The sequence below is a fragment of the Xenopus tropicalis genome, chromosome 9, assembly GCF_000004195.4.
Source record: "Xenopus tropicalis strain Nigerian chromosome 9, UCB_Xtro_10.0, whole genome shotgun sequence".
In the NCBI taxonomy this organism is placed as follows: domain Eukaryota; kingdom Metazoa; phylum Chordata; class Amphibia; order Anura; family Pipidae; genus Xenopus; species Xenopus tropicalis.
In genome coordinates this window covers 42368278-42387332 of record NC_030685.2, presented here as the reverse complement: position 1 = coordinate 42387332, position 19055 = coordinate 42368278, and the positions used below count along the sequence as shown (strand labels likewise).

The 19055-nt window shown below is 40.1% G+C and overlaps 1 protein-coding gene across 1 annotated transcript in view; it reads right to left on the bottom strand.

The window, feature by feature from the left end:
• Positions 1–19055, bottom strand: part of card11 (caspase recruitment domain family member 11) — a 719724-nt gene that overhangs the window by 488944 nt on the left and 211725 nt on the right. The window contains exon 10 of the mRNA XM_031893621.1: positions 16250–16298. Within this exon, the coding sequence (XP_031749481.1) occupies positions 16250–16298 (49 nt within the window). The remainder of the gene's footprint in view (positions 1–16249; positions 16299–19055) is intronic.

Sequence of the window (19055 nt, the reverse complement as noted above, 5' to 3'; positions counted from 1 at the left end):
CAATCGGCTACAAGCTCTTTGCCAGGGATGGGCTGCACCTCAATGATGATGGGGCAGCTGCTTTGGGAGAAAAGATGGCTAGCGGGTTGGAGGAGATTTTAAACTAGGAGTGGGGGGGGGGAGGGTGCAGCGGGAAATTCTGTGGTAGACAGGATAGATGAGGTAGTGGGCATAGTAAGGGAAGATGGGGGAGGAGACTTGCTTCGGGATACTGATAATGGCAGGGAGGCCCATAAGTTGTTTACACGTCATTCTCACGCCGGAACCAGTATTAAATGTATGTTTACCAATGCAAGGAGTCTGACTGGTAAAATGGGAGAGCTGGAGGTGCTGGCGTTGGAGCGGAAATATGATGTGATTGGTGTTGCTGAAACTTGGTTGAGTCTCATGACTGGGCTGTTAATATTGGGGGGTATACATTGTTTCGGAGGGACAGGGGCAATAGAAAAGGAGGAGGAGTGTGTCTGTTCATTAAGCAGGAATAAAAGCAAATATTAAGGAGGAAGTGATGGGGGTAACAGAGGGAGCTGAATCCTTATGAGTTGAGCTTCTCACAGATAGTAAAGAATCTACCAAACTAATTGTAGGGGTTTGCTATAGACCCCCTAATGTAAGCGAAGAGGAGGAGGCCCAGTTCCTGTTGCAAATAGAAAAGGCTGCTAGTTTGGGGCAAGTGATAATAATGGGGGATTTTAATTACCCTGATATTGACTGGGGCAAATAGTACTGCCAGGACAGTAAATGGGAACAAGTTTATAAACTTGCTGCATGACAACTTTATGTCACAAGTTGTTGAGGAGCCAACCAGGAACCATGCTATACTAGATCTAGTGATCTCTAATGACCCAGAACGTATAGCAAATGTGCAAGTGGTTGAACCCCTGGGTAATAGTGACCATAATGTTATTTCATTTGATGTTTGGTGCAGGAAACAAATTTACACGGGGGCAACAAAGACACTGAATTTTAGGAAGGCAAATTTTAGCTCCTTAAGGGCAGCACTTCAGGGCATAGATTGGGGCATTATGTTTTCTGATAAAAACACAGAGCATAAATGGTTGTCATTTAAAATGATATTAAATCATTACTGTTCTCAATTCATTCCATTAATAAGAAAAAGTAGAAGTGATTACCCTATGTGCCTTAACTCTGAAGTAAAGAAGTTAATAGGGAGAAAAAGGAAAGCTTTTAAGAAATATAAGTCAGAGGGGACAGTAGCTGCGTTTAATGATTATAAACACTATAACAAGTGTTGTAAAACAGCAATCCGGAAGGCAAAGATAGAAAATGAGGAGCGCATCGTGGCCGAGGCCAAGACTAACTCCAAAAAGTTTTTTAAGTATATTAATAGTAAAAAGATGCAGGTTGAGGGTGTGGCCCCATTGAGTTATAGTAACAATATGGTTACAGCGGATACAGAAAAGGCAGATGTGCTTAACCAGTTCTTTTCTTCTGTGTATACAGTAGAGGAGCCAGAGGGCCAAGTCCCACCTAATAGCTTCACTGTTGCCTCAGCTCCAACTACACAGTGGTTGGCACAGGATATGGTGCTTAAAGGGTTACACACAATAAATGTAAACAAGGCACCTGGGCCAGATGGAATACACCCTCGGGTACTGAGAGAGCTAGGGGCAGAATTGCAGTGGCCCTTGTTTCTGATATTCTCAGACTCGCTTTCATCAGGTATGGTACCTAGGGATTGGAAGAAGGCGAATGTCATTCCTATATTTAAAAAGGGAGTAATATCTCAGCCTGGCAATTATAGGCCTGTAAGTTTGACATCCGTGGTGGGCAAGTTATTTGAAGGCTTGTTAAGGGATCACATTCAAAATTATGTACTGGAGAATGCCATTATGAGCAGTAATCAGCATGGCTTTATGAAGGACAGGTCATGTCAGACCAATTTAATTGCTTTTTATGATTAGGTAAGTAAGAAGCTGGACAGTGGGGATGCAGTAGATATAATCTATTTGGATTTTGCCAAAGCATTTGATACCGTTCCCCACAAACGACTGCTTTCTAAGCTAAGGTATATTGGTCTTAGTGAAGTCATTTGCACATGGATAGAAAACTGGCTACAGGATCGGGTACAGAGGGTGGTTGTTAATGGCACATTCTCTACTTGGAATAAGGTTCTCAGTGGGGTCCCTCAGGGTTCTGTACTGGGTCCACTTTTGTTTAATTTGTTCATAAATGACTTGGGGGAGGGTATTATGAGTAATGTATCAGTGTTTGCAGATGATACAAAACTCTGCAGACCAGTCAATTCTATCCAGGATGTGACATCCCTGCAGCAGGATCTTGACCAACTGGCAATCTGGGCAGCTAAGTGGCAGATGAGATTTAATGTGGATAAATGTAAGGTCATGCACCTGGGATGTAAAAATATGCAAGCCCCGTATACCCTTAATGGGACTGCACTAGGCAAATCCATAATGGAGAAGGACCTTGGAGTCCTTGTAGATAATAAACTTGGCTGTAGCAAGCAATGCCAGGCAGCAGCTGCAAGGGCAAACAAGGTTTTGAGCTGTATTAAAAGGGGTATAGATTCACGGGAGGAGGGGGTTATTCTTCCCCTTTACAGAGCACTGGTAAGGCCCCATCTAGAATATGCTGTTCAGATTTGGTCTCCAGTGCTCAAACGGGACATTATTGAGTTAGAGAGGGTCCAGAGAAGGGCAACTAAGCTGGTAAAGGGTATGGAAAGTCTCAGTTATGAAGAAAGACTGGCCAAGTTGGGTCTGTTTACACTGGAGAAGAGGCGCTTAAGAGGTGACATGATAACTATGTATAAATATATAAAGGGATCATATAATAACCTTTCTAATGTTTTATGTACCAGTAGGTCCTTCCAACGGACACGAGGGCACCCACTCCGTTTAGAAGAATGGAGGTTCCATTTAAATATTCGGAAAGGATTTTTCACTGTGAGAGCTGTGAAGTTCTGGGATTCCCTCCCCGAATCAGTCATACTGGCTGATACATTATATAACTTTAAGAAGGGGCTGGATGGATTCTTAGCAAGTGAGGGAATACAAGGTTACGGAAGATAGCTCTTAGTACAAGTTGATCCAGGGACTGGTTCGATTGCCATCTTGGAGTCAGGAAGGAATTTTTTCCCCTCTGCGGCAAATTAGAGAGGCTTCAGATGGGGTTTTTTGCCTTCCTCTGGATCAACTAGTAGTTAGGCAGGTTATACTGTATATAGGCATTATGGTTGAACTTGATGGACGTATGTCTTTTTTCAACCCAACTTACTATGTTACTATGTTACTATGTTACTTAGATGCGCTAAATATCGCATTAGTCTATGCGAAAATTAACACCTACTTGGAGCAGGTGGTAATTATAGAAAAGTACAGTTCATGAGCTTTTGGCAACACAATATGGACTTTGCAGTGGGATTTATTCAAGTATGTGTTGGCCCTAGAGTGATGCAGCCTCCAGTTTGCAGGGAAATGCAAGTAGTAAAAAAGTAGTTTTACGAACGAAATGGTGTGTATGGCTAATATGGCGTGCACGCGAAAAGTAGCACACGTGTGTTAATTAAAGTAGCGCACTGCGTTAATTAGCGCGTGTTGCGTCAATAACGCACAAAGACAGTCTTCGCGACTTAAATAACGCAAACAGCATCTCATCTAAATTAAAGCAAATATCCTTTTAGTGAATCGTGCGTTAAGACACGAAAAATTAGACGCGATACAATGTTTAACGCATGCTATAAAGCGCTCGTTTTAACGCACATTAGTTAAACAGTCCTCCTTACTTAAAGGGTAGTTCATCTTTAACCCTTTTAGTGCCACAGGACGTAGAATCTACGTCCTGGGTACCAAAGTACCAAAGTGCCACAGAATGTAGATTCTACGTCCTGCTGCACTTCCGGATTTGGGAGCGGAGGAGTGGCTTTTCAAGCCGCTCCTTCACTCCCCGCTCGTTCCCCAGCCTCCAGACAACAGTCAGAGGGGGGGAACTAGTGGCCCCCTCTCCCTCCCTCCACTCCCCCTCTGCTCTGGTCCCCCCTCTCTGCACCGCCCCCTCTCACCATCGGCTGCAGCTGCTGTCTGATGTCTCTCCAGGTCTGGCTTCGATCTTGTGAGGCGCTCTGCCGGACCGGCGCGTTCTCCTACCTTAGGTCGCGCCGGCTGGCAGACGCGCTCTAGTAGGGGCCCGCACTTCCGGGTTCGGCAGGGATGGCGCGGCGTTACTGCGCATGCGCGATGACGCGCGGACATGCGCAGTCACGCGCCTTGAAGCATTAGGCGCCATCTTTGTGCAGGTTTTCCAGGTTTCCGGTTCCTTTGGTTTTGGCGCCAAATTCGGCTATTTAAACCCCTTCCTTCAGTGTTTTCATTGCCCAAGCTGGCTTCTGTTATCTTCAGTACCTGCTCTTGCAATTTGTTTGTTATTTCTGGATTTGACCTTTGCCTGTACCCTGACCACGATACTTGCTACCTGCCTCGACCTTTTGCCTGTACCCCGATTACGAATATTGCTGCCAGCCCCGACTTGTGCCTGTACCCCGACTACGTTCTGCCTTTGCCTTGCCTGTACCTCGTATCTCGTCTGAACTCCGAAAGTTTGCAGGACCCCAGCTTGGACCGCAGCAGAAAGTCTGGGGCCCCAAAAGGGCGTCGGTGAAGACCGGAAAGAGTTGGGAGTTCCTGTTATACTGTAGGAGTCCCACGTAGGTGCCAAATACACACACAAACACACAATCACACACTTATTACACTAATACACACTTATACTCACACTTACACACACACATGCATTTTTGGGGGTTTTCACACATTCAGAGCACTTACAGCACTCACACTTACTTGCACACACACACACATGCACACAAAACACATTTTACCTAATGTACACACACACTTATGTAATTTTGTAATTTTTTTTTCTTTTTATCGCATCGTTTTTATTCTTGCCTGAAAAAAATGTTTTATTGCCATTGCGGATAGTGTATTCGCTAACCGCACTGCGCAATACCTTTTGTGTATTATTTTGGTGTTTCTACTACATTTTCTGTGATTTTGGTGCATTTTTGGGTATTTTATTGCATTTTTAGCCATTTTATTGCATTTTCAGTTATGCATAGTTGTTGTTCGCTTGACTTTGTCTGTAAAACTTATTTGCCCAAGCCAAAATACTCAAACTGTTATTCTGACCGCAGATATTATTAGGCAAAAAAAAACGATTTTAGTGATTTTTCTTTATTTTTATCAATTTTATTGCATTTCACATTGTTCTTTATTACTTGTCTTTGCACATGGATATTTTGTCTGCTGTATTTCAATTTGGCATCCTGTGTACCCCACATAGTTTGGTTATGCATATTGGGCATCAAACTGTTCAGTAGACCCCTGGCGTTCATACTTTAATGTATGGTTTTCTAGGGTCTCGGTACTGTTAGGGGGTCTTATGCCACATAATACACATACCGGGTGCAAATATTGCATGAGCTGGAGCATCTTATGTGAAAATTCATATGCACTATTTTTATTTGGATGCCCCTGTACGGCACATAGGTTGGCCAATATATGTATATAGGGCATCAAACTGTTCAGTAGGCCCCTGGTGTTCATATTTAGAAAGTTTTATGTTGATACGTTACAAAATGTGGGGGTACATAATGAGGTAAAATGCAAGCTTTGTGACGATTTTCAGAAATGTCATAAAAACCGTTCTGTTTAGCATAGCTTTGTAGTTTGGTAGTTTGCAGTAGAAAGTTGTATTTACCCATTTTTGTTTTGTCAGAATGTGTACTTTCGGAAAATGTATAGTTTTCTAGGGTCTCCTTACTGTTAGGGAGTCTTATAGCACATAATGCACATGCCAGTAGCTTATATTGCAGCGTATACACTTTGTATGCACTAACTTCCTTTTGGGGTCTCTAAATGCCAGATACATCGGTGATCCTATGCACAATAGGCATCAAACTGTTCAATGGACTCTTGGCTTTCATATTTAGGGTGTGTTTTCTTGGTACCTAATGTTATGTGGGAGATAAGGTGCTTGAAAGTGGAAGATTTGATGTGATTTTCAGGTATTTCACCAAAACTGCCAATTTTGGGAAAGGACTGCGACTCTGTAGTTTGGAGTAGAAAGACATGGATACCAATTATTCAAATCTTTATTAATGCACAAAGAGAAAAAAGACTCGTTTTATACAGATTATTCCTTGTGGTCTTAAACACATTAATATTGTACATTTCTTCATTTAGATCTATTCTGCAAGATTTGTATACAGTAGAACATACAAGTTTCAACAAGGTAAGTAACTTAGTGCTATGAAGTAATTCTATATTAGTACTATCTTCTATTATTTTTCTCTGTCTTGTTTGGTAAATGCATATTTCACAATTTGTTATGAAGGTTTAAGTATGAGACCCATGGTTGCCAGGTTTCAATAAATTTTTGTGGTGTGGGTGATAAGGAAGATGTGATTTCCTCCATAAGATAAATTTCATTTACATTCGATAACCATTCCTCTAGTTCCTGGGAATTAGGATTTTAGCAGCTAGTATCAATTGCATCAATAGACTTCTTTTAAATATTTTTTCGGCTTTATCTGTACGTAATAGCAATATCAGTTGGGGAGAAAACCTTACCTGGCAACCAAGAATCTCACTACTTATTTGTTCAATCTGTTCCCAGAAGGTTTTCACCTTTGGGCATGTGTACCAGATGTGGGAAATTGTCCCACTCTCACCATTACACCTCCAACACTTATCATTCTGTATCAAACGCATTTTGTAGAGTTGTGTTGGAGTTCTGTACCAGTATGATAAGATCTTGTATGAATTTTCTTGGAATTTATTACTTATGGAGCATTTCACTACAGTTCTGAAGATTTTTTCCCATTCTTCTTCCACTAGGTCGATCTGGAGTTCCTGTGTCCATGTGCGGGTGAAGTGGGGTAAGTTGGCATATTTACTTTGGATAATAATTTTATAAACAGTTGAGATTAGGTGTTTAGGACTTGTGTTCCTATTGCACATTCGTTCAAGATCTGTTAGGGGTCTGAGAGGTTGCTGTAGATTATGTAATTCTTTGAGAAAGTTCTTTATTTGTAAATGTCTCCATGAGTCCTTCTTAGTCCAGGTCTCTTTGTTGGTCATTATTGCTAGTGGTTCTGTAGCTGTTGCTAAGACATGTTGTAGCTGTAAATTTTGTATTCCAAACGCATTGTTCATGCCTTTGTCGATGATTCCTGGTGGAAAGTCTAGATTATCTACCAGTGGTATAAGTGGAGACGGGAATGGGATAAGATTGTATTCCTTATTAAGATTTTTCCATGTGTCTGTTAGCGCTTGAATTTGTGAGTTTTGGCCTATGTGTAGATCCTTCTTCTTCTCTTTGTTCCAGACTACATTTGCTAGTGGGTGGCCTGCCCATTGGTTTTCTATTTTTATCCATTGTTTATTGTTGGCTGTATAAGTATCTTCCACTAATTTAGACACAATACTTGCTTGGTAGTAGGAAAAGAAGTCTGGTAAACCCAGGCCTCCTTTCTCTTTTGGTTTATATAAAAGTAGGTCATCAGCAAATGCTGCTATTTTGAGCAGTTCCCCTTTTATAATAAGTCCTATTATATCTGGGTTTTGCCTTAGTGCAATCAGTAAATGTTCCATACAAAGGACATAAAGGAGTGGTGAGAGTGGGCACCCTTGTCTGGTACCATTTCGTATTGTAAATGGTTCTGAGAGTATACCATTAATTTTAATTTGAGCCCGTGGTATTGTATAGAGTGCCATAATTTTATTTATGAACATTGTACCCATTCCTGAGTTTTCCAGTACTTTTTTTAGGAAAGTCCAATGGACTCTATCGAAAGCCTTCTCTGCATCCGTTGAAAGAAGCAGAGAAGGCGTTCGATGTTCTTTCACCCAGCACATCATGTTTATTATTTTCATTGTGTTTTCTTTACCCTCCCTGCCTCGGACAAAGCCTGTTTGATCCCTATGTATCCATTCTGGTAAGATGGGGTTGAGTCTAGATGCTAAGATCTTTGTGTATATTTTAAGGTCCAGGTTCAGTAAAGAGATGGGTCTGTAACTGCTACAATTGGTAAGATCCTTCCCGGGTTTGGGTATGACTGAAATGTATGCTAACAAGAATTCCTCATTCAGAGGTTTTTCGGGCCCAATCTCATTAAAACAGTTTGTCAACATAGGGCTAAGTAACATAGTAACATAGTAAGTTGGGTTGAAAAAAGACATACCTCCATCAAGTTCAACCATAATGCCTATACCTAACCTACCTAACTACAAGTTGATCCAGAGGAAGGCAAAAAACCCCATCTGATACCTCTCTAATTTGCCTCAGAGGGGAAAAAATTCCTTCCTGACTCCAAGATGGCAATCGGACCAGTCCCTGGATCAACTTGTACTAAGAGCTATCTCCCATAACCGTGTATTCCCTCACTTGCTAAGAATCCATCCAGCCCCTTCTTAAAGCTATATAATGTATCAGCCAACACGACTGATTCGGGGAGGGAATTCCACAACTTCACAGCTCTCACTGTAAAAAATCCTTTCCGAATATTTAAATGGAACCTCCCATCTTCTAAACGGAGTGGGTGCCCTCGTGTCCGTTGGAAGGACCTACTGGTAAATAAAACATTAGAGAGGTTATTATATGATCCCCTTATATATTTATACATAGTTATCATGTCACCTCTTAAGTGCCTCTTCTCCAGTGTAAACAGACCCAACTTGGCCAGTCTTTCTTCATAACTGAGACTTTCCATACCCTTTACCAGCTTAGTTGCCCTTCTCTGGACCCTCTCTAACTCAATAATGTCCCGTTTGAGCACTGGAGACCAAAACTGAACAGCATATTCTAGATGGGGCCTTACCAGCGCTCTGTAAAGAGGAAGAATAACCCCCTCCTCCCGTGAATCTATACCCCTTTTAATACAGCTCAAAACCTTGTTTGCCCTTGCAGCTGCTGCCTTGCATTGTTTGCTACAGCCAAGTTTATTATCTACAAGGACTCCAAGGTCCTTCTCCATTATGGATTTGCCTAGTGCAGTCCCATTAAGGGTATACGGGGCTTGCATATTTTTACATCCCAGGTGCATGACCTTACATTTATCCACATTAAATCTCATCTGCCACTTAGCTGCCCAGATTGCCAGTTGGTCAAGATCCTGCTGCAGGGATGTCACATCCTGGATAGAATTGACTGGTCTGCAGAGTTTTGTGTCATCTGCAAACACTGATACATTACTCATAATACCCTCCCCCAAGTCATTTATGAACAAATTAAACAAAAGTGGACCCAGTACAGAACCCTGAGGGACCCCACTGAGAACCTTACTCCAAGTAGAGAATGTGCCATTAACAACCACCCTCTGTACCCGATCCTGTAGCCAGTTTTCTATCCATGTGCAAACGACTTCACTAAGACCAATAGACCTTAGCTTAGAAAGCAGTCGTTTGTGGGGAACGGTATCAAATGCTTTGGCAAAATCCAAATAGATTATATCTACTGCATCCCCACTGTCCAGCTTCTTACTTACCTCATCATAAAAAGCAATTAAATTGGTCTGACATGACCTGTCCTTCATAAAGCCATGCTGATTACTGCTCATAATGCCATTCTCCAGTACATAATTTTGAATGTGATCCCTTAACAAGCCTTCAAATAACTTGCCCACCACGGATGTCAAACTTACAGGCCTATAATTGCCAGGCTGAGATCTTACTCCCTTTTTAAATATGGGAGTGACATTCGCCTTCTTCCAATCCCTAGGTACCATACCTGATGAGAGCGAGTCTGAGAATATCAGAAACAAGGGCCACTGCAATTCTGCCCCTAGCTCTCTCAGTACCCGAGGGTGTATTCCATCTGGCCCCGGTGCCTTGTTTACATTTATCGTGTGTAACCCTTTAAGCACCATATCCTGTGCCAACCACTGTATAGTTGGAGCTGAGGCAACAGTGAAGCTATTGGGTGGGACTTGGCCCACTGGCTCCTCTACTGTATACACAGAAGAAAAGAACTGGTTAAGCACATCTGCCTTTTCTGTATCCGCTGTAACCATATTGTTATTATAACTCAATGGGGCCACACCCTCAACCTGCATCTTTTTACTATTAATATACTTAAAAAACTTTTTGGGGTTAGTCTTGGCCTCGGCCGCGATGCGCTCCTCATTTTCTATCTTTGCCTTCCGGATTGCTGTTTTACAACACTTGTTATAGTGTTTATAATCATTAAACGCAGCTACTGTCCCCTCTGACTTATATTTCTTAAAAGCTTTCCTTTTTTTCCCTATTAACTTCTTTACCTCAGAGTTAAGCCACATAGGGTGATTCTTAACACTTCTACTTTTTCTTATTAATGGAATGAACTGAGAACAGTAATGATTTAATATCATTTTAAATGACAACCATTTCTGCTCTGTATTTTTATCAGAAAACATAATGCCCCAATCTATGCCCTGAAGCGCTGCCCTTAAGGAGCTAAAATTTGCCTTCCTAAAATTCAGTGTCTTTGTTGCCCCCGTGTAAATTTGTTTCCTGCACCAAACATCAAATGAAATAACATTATGGTCACTATTACCCAGGGGTTCAACCACTTGCACATTTGCTATACGTTCTGGGTCATTAGAGATCACTAGATCTAGTATAGCATTGTTCCTGGTTGGCTCCTCAACAACCTGTGACATAAAGTTGTCGTGCAGCAAGTTTATAAACTTGGTCCCATTTACTGTCCTGGCAGTACTATTGCCCCAGTCAATATCAGGGTAATTAAAATCCCCCATTATTATCACTTGCCCCAAACTAGCAGCCTTTTCTATTTGCAACAGGAGCTGGGCCTCCTCCTCTTTGCTTACATTAGGGGGTCTATAGCCTACCCCTACAATTAGTTTGGTAGATTCTTTACTATCTGTGAGAAGCTCAACCCATAAGGATTCAGCTCCCTCTGTTCCCCTCATAACTTCCTCCTTAATATTTGCTTTTAAGTCGTGCTTAATGAACAGACACACTCCTCCTCCTTTTCTATTGCCCCTGTCCCTCCGAAACAATGTATACCCCCCAATATTAACTGCCCAGTCATGAGACTCATTCAACCAAGTTTCAGCAACACCAATCACATCATATTTCCGCTCCAACGCCAGTACTCCGAAATTTTTTTATAAAATTTACCAGAGTATCCATCTGGGCCTGGTGCCTTCTGGAGTTTTAAGTTTTTAATTACTTCTATGACTTCGTGAAGTTGAATGGGAGAATCAAGTTCTTGTAGTATTTGCTTCTCTATTCTTGGTAATGCATTTTCAGTGGGATAAGTTTGTATCTTATGTTCTAGTTTCATTTGGTTAGAATGTTGGGGAATATTGTAAAGGTTTTTGTAAAAGTGTCTGAAGGCATCTGCAATTCTGTTTGGTAGTAATTGCATAATGCCATTTTTCACTTTGTGTATATATGTATCTTGTTGTTTCTGTCTTAGTGCTCTAGCTAACAGTTTGCCCATTTTGTTCCTGTATTCATAGTATTTTTGCCTAAGTCTAGTCATTGCATATTTGGTAGCACTATTGGATAGTTGTTTTAATTCTCTCCTTTTTTCCGTCAGCATTCTATAAGTGTCTAGTGATAGGTTTTGTTGATGTTGAATTTCCAGCTTCCCTATTTCTTTAATTAGCTGAGTTGTCCTTTTTTGTCTATCTTTCTTTATTTGTGTGCCGTGTTTGATCAAAATACCCCTTAAGACGCATTTTAATGCTTGCCATTTTGTAAGATGGGAAGATCCATCTGTTTGTGTTTTGTTTGTATTCTTTAATTGTGTCTATAATTTCTTTGCGGCATTCTGAGTCTTCTAATAAGCTTTCATTAAGTCTCCATTGCCAGGTGGAGGGGGTTTTGTTGGGAATATTTAGCTTTATTTGTACGGCTGCATGGTCGGACCATAGTATATTGTCTATACTGGCTTCTTTTAGCCAGTGTAGATGGTGTTGTGAGATAAATACATAGTCTATTCGGGCATAACTGTTTTGTGCACCTGAATAGTGTGTATATTGTTTTGTGGTTGGGTTATGGAATCTCCATGTGTCAATCAGTCTTAAGGACTGCAAGGATTTGGAAGCGGTTTTTAATTTAGAAAGTGGAAGTATGGAGCTTCCTTTGGAGGTGTCATTTTGTGGGTCTAAAGGAAAGTTTAGGTCGCCCCCTATGATGCATAGCCCATTTGCAAAATCTGTAATTTTTTCCTTGAGTTTGTTCAAAAAGGGAATCTGATTTTTATTTGGGAAGTAGACACAACCTATAGTACAGGGTGTGTGATATAGCTGACCTTTAATGAGTAAGTATCTACCATTGTGATCACTTAGGGTGTTTTCTAGTTAGAAGTTTAGGTTCTTGTGTATTGCTATTGCTACCCCCTTAGTTTTTTGATCTGGGTTATTACTATAGTACCACTGTGAGAAGGTGCCTAGCTTGTGCATTGGTTGTGGAGTATTTTTAAAATGTGTTTCTTGTAATAAAATAATATCACCCTTTCCTTTCCTCATTATATTTACTATTTGTCTTCTTTTCTCAGGAATATTGAGACCGTTTACATTTAAAGAAATTACCTTAACAGTGTTATCCATTACTAAGTTGTGGTAAGTATATTTGTTCACATTTATAACATTTACCATTGTACTTATTGCATTTCAGACAGTATAATTTTACCTTGATAAGACAGTATTCATAGCAAAATTCAACTTGTATAAAACAAATAACAATAAACTGATTCATTAGTTTAAACCATAGCATTGTTAATAAAAACATATTTTGTAACCTTTCAGAAGTTGGGCTTTGTGCTCTAAGGCAATTTCTCCTTGACAAATCCTTTGTCTTGCCCATATATCGGGGGGGTGGGTGTGCCATACCAGATTAGGCTTCAGCTCAGCAGGTACTTATTAAACTTAAGTTTTTAAGTTCGTGAGGATGTGTTTCCCTTGTTATATAGCGCGTCAATTTTCATCCTGTATCCTTTGTTTTATCCTGGGGAGGTAGTTTTTCTGGTGTTACTTTCATCTTTCTCCTTTTGGATTTGGGCGTAGTTACTTCCATCCATGGTTCTTTGTGTTGTAGTGAAGTGGGTTTGGGAAGCTGCACAAATTTGACCCATTCAATCAAATCCAGATTTTCTGCCTTGCATGCTTGCAGGAATGGGTGTATGTCTTCTGGGGTTGTTAGGGTATGTGTTTTCCCTTCTATTGTCGCTTGGATGGAAAATGGGTAGCCCCAGCGGAATAGGTTTTGTCTCTCTTTAAGCACATCTGTCAGTGGTTTCAGTAGTTTCCTTTGTTGGAGGGTAAACCAGGACAGGTCTTGTAAGATAGCGATTTCTGTGTTTCCATATTTAACTACTTTCAGTTGGCGTGCTTTAGTTAGTATCTCTTCCTTCTTTATATAGCTTAGCAAGCAGCATATAATGTCTCTTGGTTTTTCAGTGGTGAGACCTCGTGGCCTTAATACCCTATGTATTCTCTCAATTTGCAGATCATTAGCAGGCTGTTGGCCTAGTATGTCATTGAATATTGCTTGTACTGTTTGTTTCAGAATCGGCTGGTCTATCGACTCAGGAAGGCCTCTCACTCTTAAATTGCATCGTCGCCCTCTATTATCAAGGTCTTCGACTCTGCGGGTGAGTAGTTGTATTGCTCTGCTTTGTGATTCTGTAACCGTTAATAAAGATTCTAAAAAGTGTCCACTGACTCGGCTCTGTGTTCTATGTCTGCTGTCCTGGAATGCAGGGCCGTGATCTCGGCCTTTAGGTCTCCCACTTCCTCCTTTAGCGTCGTTTTAATTTGCGTCGCTAAGTCAAGAAAATCTTGTTTTGTAGGCAGAGTTTTAAGATATGAAAGAGTACCTTGGTCTGTATTGATGGACTCACATTCAGAGTCTGCGTCTGTGCCATCCGGTTTGCCTGTCTCTGAGCTACCCTCGTGTGCGTCGCTGTCCTGCTCCGCTGGTGTTAGAAACTTTTTCAGAAACTTTTGTGATTCGGTAAGTCTGTTCCCCTTTGGTTCTTCCCTCTGGGGATCTCTGTTTTTACTATATTTCCCCATGTTTGGTATGTTATTTCCTCACGATTGGATTGAGCTGTGTCGCAGCTCCTGAGCTAAGCGTCCATCTTAGTTGGCGTTCGGCCACGCCCCCTCAATGTATTTTTTTGTGTTTTTACCCCACATGAATTTTCAGTAGCTAGAGATCTCCGGGGCAATTTGTATGTACTAACTTCCTTTTGGGGTTTCTAAATTCCAGATACATCAGTGATCCTATGCACAATGGGCATCAAACCGTTCAGTGGACCCTTGGCTTTCATATTTAGGATGAGTTTTCTTGGTACCTAATATTATGTGGGAGATATGATGCTTGAAAGTGGAAGATTTGAGGAGATTTTTTAGAATTTTCATAATTTTTTATAGAAAATGCTAAATTCAGTAAAGCATTGCTGTTTGGTACTTAGGAGTTGGAAGACATAGTTACCCATTTCGGATTCATCAGAATGTGTATTTTTCAAAAATGTATGGTTTCCTGGGGTAAACCTAATGTTTCAGGATTTTTGGCTTTGGAATCTAAAGTGTGCCGTATTCTGCTGTAATGCTTTGAAAATTTAGTAATTTTTTGTATTTCAAGCTCTAAATCTTGTTCCAGAAGTGGAAATACACAAAAACTCAGGCATATTTGGAAAGCTCAGGTTCTCCTGAAAAAAACAATATATAGTTTGCCTACCTAAACTTAACCCTGCCCCCAGTAAAAGCCCCTAAATTGAGAGAGCACAGAATGTTTACAAAACGTCTGGCACTGAGGGGAACCGAAATGTCAAATTCTGCTGGCACTTAAAGGGTTAACTTAGCTTTTAATATGTTATAGAATGGCCAATTCTTAGCAACTTTTCAATTGGTATTCATTATTTTTTATAGCTTTTGAATTATTTGCCTTCTTCTTCTGACTCTTTCCAGATTTCCAATTGGGGTCACTGACCCCAGCGGCCAAAAAACTATTGTTGTTTGAGGCTACAATTTTGTTATTGTTACTTTTTACTAATTACTTATCTTTCTATTCAGCCCCTCTAATATTCATATATCAGTCAATTTCTCAAACATCTCCCTGGTACTAAGGTAAATTGCTGATAACTGCTGAAATTCCAAACTGGAGAGCTGCGGAACAAAAAAGTATAATAATGAAAAACTACCAATAATAAAAAAAGGAGATCAATTGCAAATTGGCACTCTCTACATCACACTAAAAGTTAACTCAAATGTGAACAACCCCTTTAACAAAAAAAAAAGTTAATTAAAATATCATTTTTGTTTGTTTGTTGTAGTTTCTTTAACCAGTCACCAGCCTGATAGTAAGTTTGCATCTCCTGTACTGTCTCCTCCTGTACCGTCTGCATCGGTAGCATTCACTCACACCAGTAAATTGAGGGAGTATCCTCAGATTATCTATGTGCAATCTACACTCCCATCTGACAGAATCAGATTCCGAGCCAAGGCAAATTTATTTTTACCAGTTTTGACATGTTCATACTATTAATCACCTTTAGCGTCTGTGTATTTATCTCATATTTCATGGGAACAATCCTGGCAATATACAGGTCAACCACCCCTTCAATAAGAATGAAGCGCTGTGCTAATTTATCTTTCTCAAAAATACAAACAACTTTACATCTTCAGTCTTCCCTAAGAAAAACAACTGTATGTATGTATGTATGTATGTATGTATGTATAACTTTATTTATAAAGCACCACAAGGGTACACAGCACTTTAAGGTCTTACAATATACAGAATTACACACAGGGAGGACAAGTGTTATAATAAATACAATAAATAAGTATAAATACACATGGAATAAGTGCCATGTGGTAAGAGACACAGTAGGAAGAAGGCCCCTGCCCCGTAGAGCTTACAGACTAAGTGGTTGGGTAACATACAGGCACAAATTGGAAGGTAAGAGTGCACCAGGTATGGGCATTTGCCCTTAAGCGCAGGACTGGGCAAAATAATGTTTTAGTGCTCGAGAAGGTAGCATCTGAGTTTAATCTTAAAGAGAGTGGTTTAGTATTCCCTACAGAGAGATTCAGGGATAGTGTTCCAGAGGTAAGGAGCAGCGAGATACAAAGGTTTAAGACGAGAAAGCGCAGTGGGTGTGGATGGTGTAAAAAGATGGAGGCTGTACATGTTTTGGGGCAATAAATGACTTATGCTTTGTGTTCTGGAAAATATACACAGGGAATAGCAATTACCTTGAAAATCAGTCAGTCTTTCTGTACCAGGAGATTTTACTCTTGAGACCTATAAAGAAATGCACAAAATGAAAAATGAAAAAAAAATCACAAGTAATATTTTTACAATATATAATAAATGTGTTTTAAGCAAACACTATCACAAGTAATATTTTTACAATATTTAATAAATGTGTTTTAAGCAAACACTATAACATTTTTGTAGTTTATTAATTTGATATAATGCAGAGGCATTTTTGCCTTCTGGGCAAGCTGTCTTAAAGGACCAGCAGCAGACAAGTGTGCCATTGCTTACTGCATACAATTAACAGGTATCCAAAAAAAGCATGACACATGAAAAGAGGTATTAACTCCCTTTAGAAAAGAGGAACCCAGTATGGAGAAGATCTTCTTGCACACTACAGAGAAGAGTGCTTCCTCTGCTAAGGATGTCGATTCTACTTCAAACAATAGCAGAAAAAGTAACAACTCCACTGAATAAGGGTTGAGGTGTTATTGTTTTAAATCATAATGACTGTAGATGCTGGCATTATTGGTCTGATTTATCTGTCTTTGCATCCTATATTTAAATATAAGGTGTTAGATTCCACTGCTGTTAGACTTCTGTGGATGGATCAATTTTGAAAAGTCAAATCGAGAAAGAAAAAAAATCCAACTTGAGCGTTGATAAATCTCCCTCACAGTGTTTTGTAAAAAAAGCCTACAGGAATACATTTTAAAGAACATGTAAAGCCTACATTTCCTAAGATTTAGAAAGGTTGGGCACACCCCCTCCCATCCAGAAAGCATCATTTGTACTGCATATATCCCCCCACCAGCACCATCACATTTTCCAAAAGCAATTAGCAGCTTTCATCCTGTGGCGATTTTCCCTATGACACATCATCAGTGACATTTAAATCTGCAAACAAGCAAATTTCTAAAGAAAGTGGTCAGGTGGGGTGAAAGAGAAGGAATCCTATTGAGTTCAGTGGATGCAGCAGCCTTACAGCCTTTAAATAGAGCTTATTCTAAGAAGTCTTTGGCCCACAGATATAATATATTGTGTTATAGACACAAGAAAGGGATACTGGCACACCTATAATATGAATAAAATTAATTATTTTTATTAAACTTACTTTAAAAATTAGATTAAAATCACATACAAGGAAAGATGGGGAGAGTTAAGATCAAAATGACCCTGTGCTTGTTAGACTTAAGTTACAATATCATTAATCTATTTAGATTTAATACAGTTACAGATTCCAGTAACAATGATGACGGGTTCACATATTACAGGGACCGAAAACAGAGTGGCGATTTGTTGTATCTAAACTTAGCCACTGTGTGAGCTACTCTAAAGCCAATTTACAAGGACCGAGACAAAGTAACGATTTGTTATATCTGGATTTAGCTACTATGCAAGCTACTCAAAGAGCCCGCGCTTACATATGTTTCTCCACAAGGGGTCAGGCTTAATACACTAAATCCCCTATTGATAGCTGTGTCTAATACGTACTGCCGAAGAGAAATCTTTTTGGTTGAAGCGTCTAAACATCAATCGCCCGAATTATAAATCGGGTGCGGTTAGTATCAATTAGCGTAGGTTTTCCCACTAGGTTAAACTGCAGGTGAGTATTACAGACACAAAATATTATACCAATCAGTCCTATCAACTGAAATTCGTATAGTCTTAGCCACTAATCGGGCTAGTTGTGTTGGCCCACAGATAGTCTGGTCAAAGATATCTCATAAATCAGTAGAGGTTTTAACGTTCGTACAAGCATTTACCCCTGTTTCATCTGCTAATGGGAAATCAGGCTATCCTCAGGTGAATGGCTGATGGGTAGGAGGCTATGTGCTGTATAACCCGGGTACAGGTAGTATGCGAAACTGGCATGATAGAAGGCAGAAAACGTGTTGAATGAAGAATAGTATTTTATCTAGAAAGGGAAGTTTGAGAACAAACTTCATGCTGGGTTGAAAAACGTGAAGTCACTGAATGAATGTTGGCTCCGCCCACTTTTTCTAACCTTGGACCACAGTTATATAGTAAAAACCACTGTGCAAAGTTTGGGGACCCTGGTTTTAATAGTGTCTAAATGGCAGCAATTCAAATTTCCCCACTGAATGTCAATGAGTGACATCTGATGGGAGGTTGGTGGCTCCATCCCCTTTTTCTAACCTGGAACTGGAGTTACTCAGTGACTAACGCTGCAAAGTTTAGGGACCCAAGGATTAATAGTTAAAGAACGGCAGCAGTTTAAATTTAAACCAATAAAAGTCAATACGTAAATTGTGATTGGTGGTTGGTGAGTGTGCCCACTTTTTCTAACCTTGAGTCGAAGTCATCCAGTGACAAAGAGTGGGAACACTGGCATAAATAGTGTGAGAATGACAGCATTTTAAATTTACACCAATAAAATTCAATGGATGAAATCTGATTGGCTGTTACTGGCCCAACCCATTTTTCCTATTTTTGAACTGCAGACCCCCTGTGCAAAGTTTGGGGCATAAACATTGTGAGACTGGGAGCATTTTACACTTCACTATTGAAAGTAAATAAGTGAAATGTGATTGGCTGTTGGTGGCCCCACCCACTTTTTTCTATCTTTAAACAGAAAATACCCAGTGACTGACTCTGGAAATTTTAACAACCCTGGAAATAATACTTAAATAATGGCATCAGTTTAAATATATACCAATGAAATTTAATGGGTGAAAATGATTGGCTGTTGGTGGCTCAACCCACTTGTTCTAACCCTGAATATGTAGTAAGCCAGTGACTGACTGTGCAAAGTTTGGGAACCCTGACATAAATAGTAAG